This window comes from Eptesicus fuscus, chromosome 10 (genome assembly GCF_027574615.1).
Source record: "Eptesicus fuscus isolate TK198812 chromosome 10, DD_ASM_mEF_20220401, whole genome shotgun sequence".
In the NCBI taxonomy this organism is placed as follows: Eukaryota; Metazoa; Chordata; class Mammalia; order Chiroptera; family Vespertilionidae; genus Eptesicus; species Eptesicus fuscus.
The window spans coordinates 15,707,252-15,720,702 of NC_072482.1; the positions used below are offsets into that span (position 1 = coordinate 15,707,252).

The following is a 13,451-nucleotide window of genomic DNA, read 5'->3' on the forward strand; positions in this document are numbered from 1 at the left end:
TTTCTGTCTCCAGTCAGAGCGTGACAAGCACCAATATGATTTCTACCTCTGTGGCTTTACCTATTCTGAAAGTACATATAAATGGAATCATAGAATATGTGACATTTTGTGTCTGGCTTCTTTCATTAAGCATAATGTTTTAAAAGTTCATCCATGTTGTAGCATGTATCACTATCTCATTCATTTTTATGGTTGAATAATATTCCACTGAATGAATAGACCACAATTTGTTTACCTGTTCACTTCATGATGCACATTTGGGTTGTTTCTACTTTTTGGCTAATGCTGCTATGAAATATGTATACATGTATTTGTTTGAGACCAATTTTCAATATTTTTCTATATATACCTAGCAGAGGAATTGCTGGGTCAGATGGTAACTGTATGTTTAATTTTTTGAAGAAACAACTGGGGTTTTAACATATGGAGAAAGCAAGGTTTCCATAAGTCATACATGTTATTAGCAGTGTGGGATTTGAGCATGAGTCTGAGGCCAAACTCTAAGTTCTTTTTCTTTTTTAGTTTTTATTTTATTTTATTGTGGTAAGAACACTTAACATGAGATCTAACCTCTTAACAATTTTCTAACTGGCTATTTTAAAAACACAAAAGACAACAAGTATTAGAAAGAAATCTTTATACACTGTTGGTGGTTTCTCAAAAAATTAAAAATAGAACAACAATATGATCCAGAAATTCTACTTCTGGGTATTTATCCAAAAGAATTAAAATCAGGCTCTTGAAAAGAAATTATGTTGATTGCCACACTATTCACAATAGCCAAGATATGGAAACAACCTAAATGTCCTTTGACAGATGAATGGAGAAAGAAAATGTGGCATATACATAAAACGGAATACTCTTCAGCCCTGAAAAAGAAGCGAAGTATGTTCTTTTCATGGTACCATCTTTGTAGAGTCCAATGTTGGAAACAATGTTTACTGACCAATAAGAGATGGATCAAGATTATCTACTGATGGAACATTATGGGTATTGATTTTGTATGGTGAGGACACTGTGTGCATTGCCAAGAATTACCCACCTAATTTTGGAATAGTCAGAATTTACTTTTAGATTAAATAAAACACAAAATTATTTTCCATATGTTTGTAAACTTTTATTATGAATGTGAATCACTGAAAAGGTATATAGTCCACTAAAACAGTCATCTAATTTAAGTTTTAAATATAATCTTGCCAGGAAGGTTAGGAGTAGTTGTGATTAGAGCATTCTTTACAACTATTAGTTGGCATTTATTATGCATTTACCAAATTTTAGGCACTTCTTTATCCAATAATTCATTTATTTTTATAACAACAGAATGGGTGTATATCATCACCCCCACTTATTGCTGAGGAAACAGACACCCAGTCAGGTTATGGAACTTATGCAGGTTAAAGCCCAGGCTGTCAGTCCTCAGCCCGCTTCTCAACCTCTATGCTGTCCCTGTGACACAGGTTTATTTCTCAGTGGACTAAGTAGAGACCACAAACCAAGGTGAAAGTAGAAAAGAGCTCCATTTACATTTTGAAAAAGGCAAACAATAATGTAAGGCAAAAGGGTTACCTTTGGTAAGAATTACCTGTGCAAAGTAGAGTTTTAATTTTTTCCCTCTGAACTGGGTTTCATGAAGCTCTATCCTGGCTCGGGCTGCAGATTTGGGATTGCTGAAGTTTATTCGGACACGTCGGAAACTCTTAAATAGCTGGAACGTCACGCAGTCATCGTAAGTCCGGAACAGACCCTCAAATTTTTCCTGACCAAAACAAACACAGAGGAACATCCATTGGTCATGTATCTTCCATGATGCCTGATCTGACAAAAACAAATAGCTAGTAAATGAACAGGCTGTTCCCAACATAAAATTAAAACAGGTCACACTGGTCATGGTTTTGTTTTTGTTTTTGTTTTTGTTTTTCATCTGTCGGTCTGTTACCAGGTGCTAAACACACCTGTGGATTCAGTCAAAGGATCCATAACCTGGCCCCAGGGATCCGAAGAATATAAGTGAATGGGGTTTAAAGCGCATGAAAAACCTGTAAATTATGCAAAAATATTTAGTAAGCTTCTGTGCACTTGTGTTTCTTCCTGGAAAGAGAGATCAGAGCTGCCCTAAGATTCTCAAAGAAGCCCATCATCTCCAAAATATTAGAGCTACTGAGTAAAGCATGTGGCAGACATTGGTAGTGATTATTGATCTTGGTGGCATTTTTCTTGCCTAAAGATATGGTAGCCCACACTTCCCAAACCCTCCTAGTGCCATGTGATTAGTCCTGATCAATGACATGTGTGCAGAAGGTAGGAAAAAAGCTCTTGAGAAAATTTCCAGTCTCTCTCCTTGAAGATGGCCATGTGCTCAGCAGATCGCCTCAGCCTGGGTCCCTGAGTGCCTGTGTGGAGCACAAATATCTTTCTCCTTACTCTCACCCCATCCTGAAGGTGACTGCCTTGACAAGGAAAAAAAAAGGCCCTCTATTGCACTAAACCACTGAGATTTTGGGATAATTTTATTCCCACAGCATAACAAGCCTATCACAATATAAAGCAATCATTTAAGTTTTTTAATTCAATGCAATTCTCAATTCAATTGAACAAATCTCTATTAAATGTTCACTTTGTAAAATGCATGGTCTCTAGGAGAATACAGAAATGAGTATCATTTTGTTTCGACTCACAATGATCTAACAATCTAATGTGAGAGGCAGACATAGATACAAATAAGAGAATGCCCAAATGATTAGGAAAAGACTTAGAGAGCTAAAAAATTTACATATTAATGCCTTCTGTCTGGCTCCTCTTAGCTTTAAAAATATCCTTATTATAAGTAACAAAAACAGTGCATGTTAAATTACTGTTTTTCCATTAGTGAGTGTTCTTAATGGAGAAATTGACACTAAGGAAATAACTTCTATTAAAAAAAAAATCCAGATTCTTGCCCAGCCAGTGTTGTTCAGTGGTTGAGCATCAAACTATGAACCAAGAGGTCATGGTTCGATTCCTGGTCAGGGCATATGCCCGGGTTGCAGGTTCTATACCCAGTGTGGGGCATACAGGAGGCAGCTGAACAATGATTCTCTCTCATCACTGATGTTTCTCTCTCTCTCTCTCTCTCTCTCTCTCTCTCTTCTCATCCTTCCCTCCCTCTCTCTCTTTTCCTCCCTCCTTCCCTCCCTTTCTCTTCCTCTCTGAAATCAATAAAAATATATTTTTAAAAATTCTGATTCTTTTATTTCTACAATAAAAGGTATATTGTCATAAGAGTGAGTACAAGTGGGAATAGAGATTCATGAAAGATTAATACTGTAAGATTCAATGAATTTTGATTTGAAATAGACCTAAGGGATAATTAACTCAACTTTTCTCTCACCACCTCTATCAATTTACCAATCAGGACCCTGAGGTCTGAAGAGATCAAGACTTGCCCATGGTCACATGGCCAGTTAGTGGCAGAGCCATGACTGGTCAAAGTCCTTGTGACCCTGAATATAGAGATGCTTTCAACTATGGAGAAAATTACACTGCTAGATTGAAAGGAAGAGATAACTGCTTTAACGAGAACAAGAGCTGGATAGCAATACACTGACCCAAGGCTCATGTGTGACCTTACCTAAGAAGAGCAACAGTGTGATGTAGGGTTGTAAAATCACTGACTCTGAGGTTGCCATGTCAGAGAAGAACTTCTTGGGCATCCAAGAACTTGTCTCAGACCCTCAAGTCTCTGGTTTGTGATCCTTTCAAATGCTGTTGCTCATTTCTGAGATTCCCCAGGGCATGGCTATCTATAAACCCCCCCCCCCCGCCCAGTTTTAATTCTTGTATCTGCACACTCTCTCTTTATATCATATCTACTCAGTCCAGAACCCCAAAGAATACGCCCAAAGCATGTTTTTTGTTGGTTTGTTTGTTTCATGATGTGAATGGAATTTGAGGAGTTCTTTTTCCCCTTTTCAGGCTCTGTTCTTATTCCTCTTTCCCTTTCAAGAGCAAAACAACATTCTTTCTTGTCTGTTCCTTGGCAGTTTTTTTTTTTCTCATCTTTCAGGCCTTCGGATCAGCCAACTCCCAGGCCTGAGGCCCGAACTACCACCCCAAGGGGGCTCATAAAGGAATCTTTCCCATAATCCTGTGTTTTCCTGAACAGAAATCCTGGGAATGCATTGCTTTCTGCTCCATAATAATAACAGTCTTCTCAACTGTTCAAATCATAGATGGTGGTTTGATTAATTTGGGGAATTTTTAAAAATAGAAGGAATTAAGAGATTAAAAATACTTATTGCAACATAGAGAATCATCTTTTTAAGGGTAAAATCCTTGGGTCATCTCGGTGGCTCTATTTTTCCATTTCCAGTTTGGGAGTTCCACCTCCCTATCCCACCCCAAGGTCTCAGCATCAACAGTAAGATTAAGATAAGATGGGGGTGGGAGCAGGTGTTCATTTCCTTCGAGTCTAACTCACTGCTTTTCATTCTATATTTCTTCACAATGCCTCACATCTCAGTTGTTGAGCTGTTTGGCCTCAAGGGCCTGGCTGGATTAGGAGAAAGGAACCAAGGAGTCCTGGCCCTGGGCTCAGGGAGGGGTGACAATCAATGGCCGAGGTGCTGCCCCTGTTGGGAGGCCTTGGCAGATGTCAATATGATTGCACTTCCTTCTCCATTGCTCCTCACCAAAGGCTTTCAGGCAGCCACTCGCATCAATTGGAGTTGGCAAATGACAGAAACCTCTTTGACATCCCTTGTCTGGGGCTTAGGCCCACAAGTCAAAAGAGCTCAGTGGCCAGAGCTCAGCGGCCAGGGTTTTCATTTGACCATCTGGGGCCCACACTCTACAATGATAAAAATAGTAAACAAATAGCATTTCCTTGACGTGTCCTCTCTGCACACGTCTTTTGGGAATATGTAGGGACAAAAGGCCGAGGGAGGGCAGGGGGAAGGAGTGAAACCTGGCCAAGAATTAGGGACTTGCTGGCCATCTCTACTTTTTGCCATTAGTAACATGACAAACACTTCATTTGCTTAGGCAATATGATACCAGACCAAATTGATTAGAGGCAGATCTAGCACAGTGAACCCGCCAGACCCTTAGGCAAAACAGTGACAAGAACAAAGCCAGCACAGGGGTCCTCCACCTGCCCTTCTAGCACATGCCCTTCTGTGGTTTCAATGCTCAGGTTCCCACCAGGCACACAGCAATATTTTGCTGTTCATTGGCTGCTAATTTCCTCCACTCTGGTACCCCACAAACCCAGTACATTTCTCATTTACTTCTTAGTTTCCTTTGTAGCCACTAGTTTAAATAAAGTTCTACAGCAGCGATCTCAAACTTTGGTCTCAGAACCTTGCTATCCTCTTAAAAATTATGGGGGATCCCTAAAGGACTGTTGTAAATGTGGGTTTCATCTATCAATGTTTATTACACTCGAAATTAAAACTGAGAAATTAAGAAATGTTTATTTCTAAATCCATTACATGTTAAAATAATATTTTATACAAAAAAATTACCTTTCCAAAACAAGAAAAAGGTAGTAAGAAGATTGACATTGTTTTACCTTTTGCAAATTTCTATAATTTCTAACTTAATAGAAGATACCTGGAATCTCATGCCGGCTTCTCTGTATTTGATCAGTTAACACTCTGCTGCTTTGTCTCCAGGGTATGAAGAAAAGCTGGCCTCGCTCAAATATGCAATTGGAAAAGGGAGGAGGGTTTTAATAGCCTTTCAACGAATTTCGAATATTCTTCCTCGATACATCATTAAAACATGTAGTGTAATGTTGAATCTGTTTTCTTTGATTATATTAAAATCCATTTATCCATTTTGCATCTTTAATAGATTTTTTTACCTGCACATGTTCTGTAAGAGTGTGCATTGGTCATTTAGAAAATATTGGTTCCCAAGTTATTCAGCTTTTCCAAATGTCAACGCCTGTCATTGCACAATATCAAAAATGCCATTCATTAATATTACTGCCTATCTTACCAAAGTTGTCAGATTCATGCTGGCAGATACAAATTTTCCAAAATTCTAGCTTTTGCTTGAAAGTTTATTCTTTATCATTGGCAACAACCACTGTTGGTTATTTTTCTTTTTTAAAAAAATATATTTTTATTGATTTCAGAGAGGAAGGGAGAGGGAGAGAGAGCTAGAAACATCAAGAATGAGAGAGAATCATTGATTGGTTGCCTCCTGCATGCCCACACTGGGGACCAAGCCCACAACCCAGGCATGTGCCCTTGACTGGAATCGAACCCGGGACCCTCAGTCGGCAGGCTGATGCTCTATCCACTGAGCCAAACCAGGTAGGGCTGGTTATTTTTCTTGAAGTACATGCTCACTCATTCATTTTTGAGAAAATGGCTGCCAAATATCGAGGTCTGCATAACTGTAATGTGCCTGTTAGTTATCTTTACAAGTCAACAATTTGTTCCATGAGAAAAATACCTGCCCAATTCAGCTTCAGACAGCTTAGACCTTTGCCTCAAGACAAGCATCGTGTTTTGGTTGCTACAGAGTGCTTTATGTGTACCCTCCATAGTGTTATTCAGATTACTAAAAAGGCTCAAGGGTAGAGTTAATAAAATTAATTTGTACTGCTTCATCAAGGACGTTCTTATGAAAAACTGCTATTTTGCTTCTTACTTTTCTTTTCCTTTTTCTAAATTTAAACCTTGAGTGTGTGGCTGTGAAGAATACAAATACCACCAATACAGTTTGATGCCACTGCATTGATTCATACCCTAAACACAGTCGCTTTTGCACCAGGGGTGTGAATGTCAACACAGTTGAGAAGGAAATTGTGTTTTTTTTTTTAATTTCTTTATTGATTAAGGTGTCACATATTTGTCCTCATCCCCCCATTCCCATCCCACACCCCTCCCCACGGATGCCCCAACCCCCTGTTGAACTTAACCATTGGATAGGCTCATATGCATGCACACAAGTCCTTTGGTTGTTCTCTCCCCCCTCCCCCAACCTCCCCTATCCTTCCTCTGAGGCCCGATAGTCCGATCGATGCCTCCTTGTTTCTGGTTCTGTTCTTGTTCATCAGTCTATGTTGTTCATCATTTCCCCTAGATAGGAAATTGTTTTAGTATTATTATGAAGATAGTTTTGACCTCAAAGGAAATGGTCTTGGGAATTCCTGGAAGTCTGCAGACCACCCTCTGAGAACTGCTATGCAATAGATTATCAGAGAAAGTAAGAATTTGGTTGCACCCTGGGGTGAAGACAAGAGGACTAGTGAGAATCTTAAGAAAGAAGAGATAGGTTATTCAGGGAAGTATGATGAAAGCAAGTGAAAGATGTGAAAGGCTAATAGGATGAGGATGGCTGGTCTTGGCAAATGAGAGACCACGGGTGATCCCACTGAAAGCTATTTTAACAGATGAGGAGTAAAAGAGATTGCTATAGATTGAGGAATGAATATGGCAGGGAAAGTGGAGAAAGAGAGTTTGGCAACGTCAAAGCAGGAACTGAGATGATAACTATGTGGGACATAAGGGTCACGAGAAGATTCTTAGTAATATGGGGAGACACTTACTGGTTGAAGAAATTGAAGAAGAGAGGAGCCAGGAAAGAGGGAGGGTGGTAGATGGTGGAAACAAGAGCTGTAGGCATTTCCTCCTGTGAGAGAGCTGACGAGGTAAGGGTGCATGAGTTTGGCAATGGAATAAGCAGAACTAAGATGGCTTTTTATTTTGGTCTCAGGGAAGTGGAAGGTGAGGCCCACTGTTCAAAGCAGAGAAGTTGAAGGGAGACACGGCTTGAGGAGCTTGAAGAATATGCAGAATAGCCGTCGTGGTCAGAAGTAAGGAGAGTCACTATGGACGAATCTGAAAACTGTTACAGGTTGAATTACTTCCCTCCCTAAAGATATGCTGGAGTCCCTAGGACCTCAGAATATGACCTTATTTGTTAATAGGGTCATTGAACATGTGATTAGTTAAGATGAGGTCATGCTGGGAGTGTGTGTGTGTGTGGTGTGGGGAGGGGCTAATCCAATATGACTGTTGTCCTTCTCCGGGAAGCCACCCATTGTCTTCACTAGCAGAGAGGTGTGGACAAGGAACCCGGAAGGCTGGTGACCCTTGAGCTCTGGCAAAGGTCAGGGCTGTACACCCACTGTTTAGTCCTGACAATGGTAGCTGAAGCAACTTCCCTACCAGACAGTCATGTAAATCCTTACTGATAAGATAGTCTGCCTGTTACTGGAAATTGCCAGCCTAAGGGCTATAGGTGTATCCGAAATTGAATAAAAGGATGGCAAGGCCAGAGCCCAAGCGGAGTCCTTCCTCTTGAGTTGGGCTCCTGTCTGGTCCCCCAATATTTCCAAATTATTATTTCTTGTCTCGCCTCTTTCATTTGCGTGTGGCCCCTTTTCCAGAGCCTGAACCCTGAACCACGCGGGACGTGGGACATTCACATCCTTCTAAGAATACACCTTGTAAGACAGAGACATAAAGACAACCTCACATGAAGACGGGGGTGGGGTGGGGTGGGAGGAGATTGCAGTGATTCATCTACCAGCCATGGAATGCCACAGACTGCAACTGTCCAAAGCTAAGAGGAGACAGCAGCATGGACCTGCTGACACCTTGATTTTGATCTTCCAGCCTCCTGAACAGAGAGACAATATACTCCTGCTACTTTACTAGTAAGCCACTCAGTTCCAGCAGCCCGAGGGAACTAATACAGGCAGTTATGCAGCACCAGTGACCAACTAAGTCTGGGAATGATACAGTTTGAATAGAGCCAACCAATACAATTAGGCCATTTGTTTTCTAGGAGAGCAGTAAGTAGACAGGTGGGTCATTCTAGGGTGAGGTGTGCAAGTATTTTATAGAATAGTAGAATTTTAAAATATTATCTTCAATATAACTCTAAACCAGGCAGGCTGCAGATAAATAATGCCGTCTAATATATTATCTCACTGAATCATCACTTTCCTGAACAGGCCCTTTGAGGGCGTGTTGGAATTATCATCATCTTTGAGTAGCATACGAAGCAACTGAAAGCTAGAGAAGTTAATGGCCTTTACAAAGTCACATAACTAACTAGTTAGCAAAACCAGAATTAGTGAGCTTAAGTGGGTTATACTACATAAATATCATAGATGGTATGCAAACAAATGAGAAGTCTGAAAAGCAAGAACATCAGCGTTCCTTGTCCATCTGAGAGAAGGTGCTGCCGTTGAAGACTGCAGGAGAAGTCCAGCGGTGTCTTTATCTTCATTCCTAACGGTGCTGTGGGCCTTCATGTACTTTTCAATTTCCTCTCACGATCCCTCTGGGTATAAATTATCTTAATAAGACATTCAGCTTCTCTCAAAATCGTAAGGCTCTCATCCATCAGATAACACCTCCCAGAAACTGCCAAAGAATGAAACAATTCATTCAGGTTTATCACCTCTCGATGGATGCCGCCGCCAGGTCATGTGCAGATCCAAGTTGAAGGATCACACTGGATTTTACCGGCCCCCCCAGGAGGGTCTGCCGTCTAAAGGACTGCTACTGTACATCCCCCAGGATTCAGACTCCTTATGTGAAAGGAGTAACCAGGCCTGCATGTGGGAGTTTACATCAATTTAACCTATGATTTCACAGGCCAGGAAGACTTGTCTTAAATTACTAGTATGTTGTGGTTTTGATATTTTCTAAATAAAAAAAATCAGCAGGAAAAGGAGGCTCCCAACCTTTCTATTTTTGTTTTTAGAAAGCATTTCTATTTATTATTTATATTTTATTTTTTATATTGTTATAACTTTAAAAAATTCTTTATTGTTGAAAGTTTTACATATGTCTCCTTTTTCCCCCATTGACCTCCCCCCACCCCCGCTCCCGCGCGCCCCCACCCCCCAGCACATGTCCCCATACCCCTATTGTCTGTGTCCATTGGTCATGCTCATATTCATGCATACAAGTCCTTTGGTTGATCTCTTACCCCCCCTCCCCCTCCTCTGCCTTCCTTCTGAGGTTTGACAGTCTGTTCAATGCTTCTATGTCTCTGGATCTATTTTTGTTCATCAGTCTATATTGTTCATTATATTCTACAAATGAGTGAGATCATGTAATATTTATCTTTCTCCGACTGGCTTATTTCGCTTCGCATGATGCTCTCCAGGTCCATCCATGCTGTTGCAAATGGTAAGAGTTCTTTCTTTTTTACAGCAGCGTCTCAACCCTTCTTTACTGATAAAAGAAGTGGAGAGCCCAGCTAGTGTGGCTCAGTGCTTGAGTGTCGACCTTTGAACCAGGAGGTCACCATTCGGTTCCCAGTCAGGGCACATGCCCAGGTTGTGGGTTCAATCCCCAGTAGAGGGTGTGCAGGAGGCAGCCAATTAATGTTTCTCTTTCATCATTGATGTTTCTATCTCTCTATCTCTATCCCTCTCCCTTCCTCTCTGAAATGAATAAAAATATATTAAAAAATAGAAGTGGACAGACTTCATGATACATAACGGCTCCAAAAAAAGATACTTCACTGGCAAAAGCACAGAGGTCATTACTCTTTTCCCTGAGTCCTTGTGAGAGACAGATCTCAAACTTGACCCCAGGCTCAGAAGGACCCGCTTTGTCCTAAAGCCTTATGGCTTCACCACTCACGCCTCTCACTTTCCATGGTCTGTGTTTGATTCTGTTTTTTTCATTCCCAGTGGTGGCCCTCAAGTTCACTGTGGCAGGATAACATTGCTATGCAAGGGCACATTTTAACTTCTTTACTTAAGGAAGTCTCCATTTCTCTGATCCCACTGAGCCATCATCTATACAGTTAGAACTGGAAAAGTCCTTTGATAGCTGCCAAAAAACTCCCTCCAAACTAAGAAAATGTACAGGGGCTGTAAACTGGAAAGTTCTTTGAAAAGGGGCACATCTAAGTACTGTGGAGCCTGAAGCTTTGACAACTTGGGACGCCTTCTGAAGCAACATCATACAAAATTAGGCACAAGGTTTAACTTTTGCAAATTTTATAAAAATGGATGAGCACACGCCAGGGCCCTGCCAGGTTTTGGTAGAGGCCCATGCAAATGAGGGCGCTGAAACTGATGCTTCATTCACTTTTTAGGAAATGTGACTAAGAGACTGAGCCTACGATATGATATACCAAGCAGTCTGGAGCATATGTTCTCAGAACAGCTAAAATAAGTCCAGTGCTTACATCACTCTTCCTGATGAGAGTCACTTCCTTATGTGTTTGAATCACCAGAATGAGAGCCAAGAAATTTGCATTTGCAAAGTTTCAGCCCAGGAATCATAGGTGGCTCTGTCCCTGCCCCACGTGAACCTATTTGTAAATACCTAAGGTGGAGAACTGAGAGGGGAAACAAGTTAGAGGGGTGCTTGAAACCTGTCCTGTGGGTGTTCAGTAAGGGGCAGTAGGTGCCAGATGAATGGACTAAGAAAGGAATCTGCGGGCCCAGGACCCTTGTGGGGTCTAACTCTGTGCAGAATGCCCACCCTTTGGATGGGTGATACCCTGCCAGCACCTGAATCCAGGGCTTGTTTTGGTAGGTCACACTAACTCCACCAAGTGCCCAGGGGCTACAGAATCTGGGTGTGACAAGAAAAATACCTGCATGCCTACATGCTCCCTGCCTGCCTCCCAGGACCCTCGTGCTCTTGTAAGTTTCCCAATGGGTCTTTGAACACCCAGGGACTATGGGGAGGAGCATCCCCATGTACTGGGGGTAGGAGGGGGTGACCAGGCACATTTGAGAACTCTGAGAGAGCACTGAGAGCACAGATCTCTGTCACATGCCACAAATTGGACATATCTGCATAGTGATAAATACAAAGAAAGGACCTGACAGTCCTTTTATAGCTGCCATATTTCAGTTTACAATAGCTGCCTTGGTTCAGGCCATTTCCTGAGGGCTAATGACAGCTTCATCCTTCTCTGGGCCACCACCTTCTCTCCTCTGCTGGTCCGTCTGCAAGAGCTCCTGTGGCTGCCAGCAGCCCTGCCTAGATATTTGCTCTAACTGTGCATGTGTAATTGGTGAGAGGCACAGCCTCCTTTACAGCTTACCCAATCTCCACATAGGAATTGCATTTCAAATGCATTTAAATATTGATTTAGCTATTAGACACAGGTAAAGAGGGGCAGCATAACGCCATATTACTAGCACAGACTCTAGGGCCACTCCATCTAGTTCAAATCCTAGATTCAGGATTTGTACAACCTTGAGCCACTTACTTACCTATTTGACACCTCAGTTTTTTTATCTGTAAAATGGAGATAAATAACAGTATTGACCTCATAGGGGTGTCCTGAGCATTAAGTGAATTAGTGTATTTAAATAACTTGGAAAGCTGCTGAGCTTAGTGAGCATGAGTTGTTACTATATGAATCCCAGACTGGAAGATGATGATATTTGGCCTGCTAGCTCTAGCTGTACCACCTCCGTATATCTAGATCCAAGCAAATCATTATCTACCCCTATATCTATCTATATTTGTATCTATGCTTGTGCCTCTAATCCTTAAAGATTATAGAAGCAATTATAGGAGTGCCCAGCGTAATATCTCATATAAATTAAGGCTAATCACAGCAACAGCATTTTATTAATGTTACTATCTACTTAAAATGTAGAGCCCAAATTAACCATCAAGATTTCTTTCTTGGCTGCTAAGCTTTAAACATTTCCTTTACAAAACCAGCATAGTAAATTAAATAATTCTAAGGTGGAAATCAACTGGGTAACTGACTTCAGTCCTTTCCTATGGAGATCCTGCACCATCAGCAGGGGCTGGGGCTCAGAGAGACAGGGAGCAAAGATGCCAGCCACTAGGGAAAATCTCTGCCAATCAGATACCTCAGCTACCTGAGATTTGTTAAGCCCCTCCCACCTGTCTACTTGGCCTGTCTCAACACACCTCAACTACCTTTCAGACAAACCCATCTCCACCAACTCCATTCTCACATTCAACTATTTCCTGAACATTTCCTTTGGAATATCCGATAGGTGCCTTACACTTAATGGCTTAAAAAAAGACAAATTCTTTGCCAGGAGGCTGAATGTCATCCTGCTCTTTTCCTTCTCCCTCACCCCACATCCCACCATTCAACAAGCACTGTGTTCTTTCCGCCCTTCATTATCTGATCACATTCCTCCTCTATAAAATCCTTCAGTTGCTTCACATAGCTTTAGAATACAGGTTGGCTTAACATTAAAGACCCTTTATAAAATGACCATCTCTCTCAACCCCCTAACTTCATATCCAACCTTTGCCCTCACCTTTACCCTGCACTCCAGCCAGACTTCCACTTACAGGCTAGTCTGTATCTCCAAGCCTCTCTCACTTGCTCTCTCTTCCGCCAGTGACACCCTTTTCCTTCAGATAACTTATTTTTTTCTGTATTCTTGTTTTTTCCAGTTTTATTGAAATACTAGAGGCCCGGTGCATGAAATTCGTGCACTGGGGAGGGTGTCCCTCAGCCCAGCTTGCACCCTC

The 13,451-nt window shown here is 41.5% G+C and overlaps 1 protein-coding gene across 2 annotated transcripts in view; it reads right to left on the minus strand.

Annotated features, from left to right (window-relative positions):
- Nucleotides 1-13,451, minus strand: part of RCAN2 (regulator of calcineurin 2) — a 244,718-nt gene that overhangs the window by 21,984 nt on the left and 209,283 nt on the right. For both annotated transcript variants that reach the window (XM_054721676.1, XM_008153219.3), the window contains one exon: nucleotides 1,583-1,756. In XM_054721676.1, coding sequence (XP_054577651.1) covers nucleotides 1,583-1,756 — 174 coding nt within the window. The remainder of the gene's footprint in view (nucleotides 1-1,582; nucleotides 1,757-13,451) is intronic.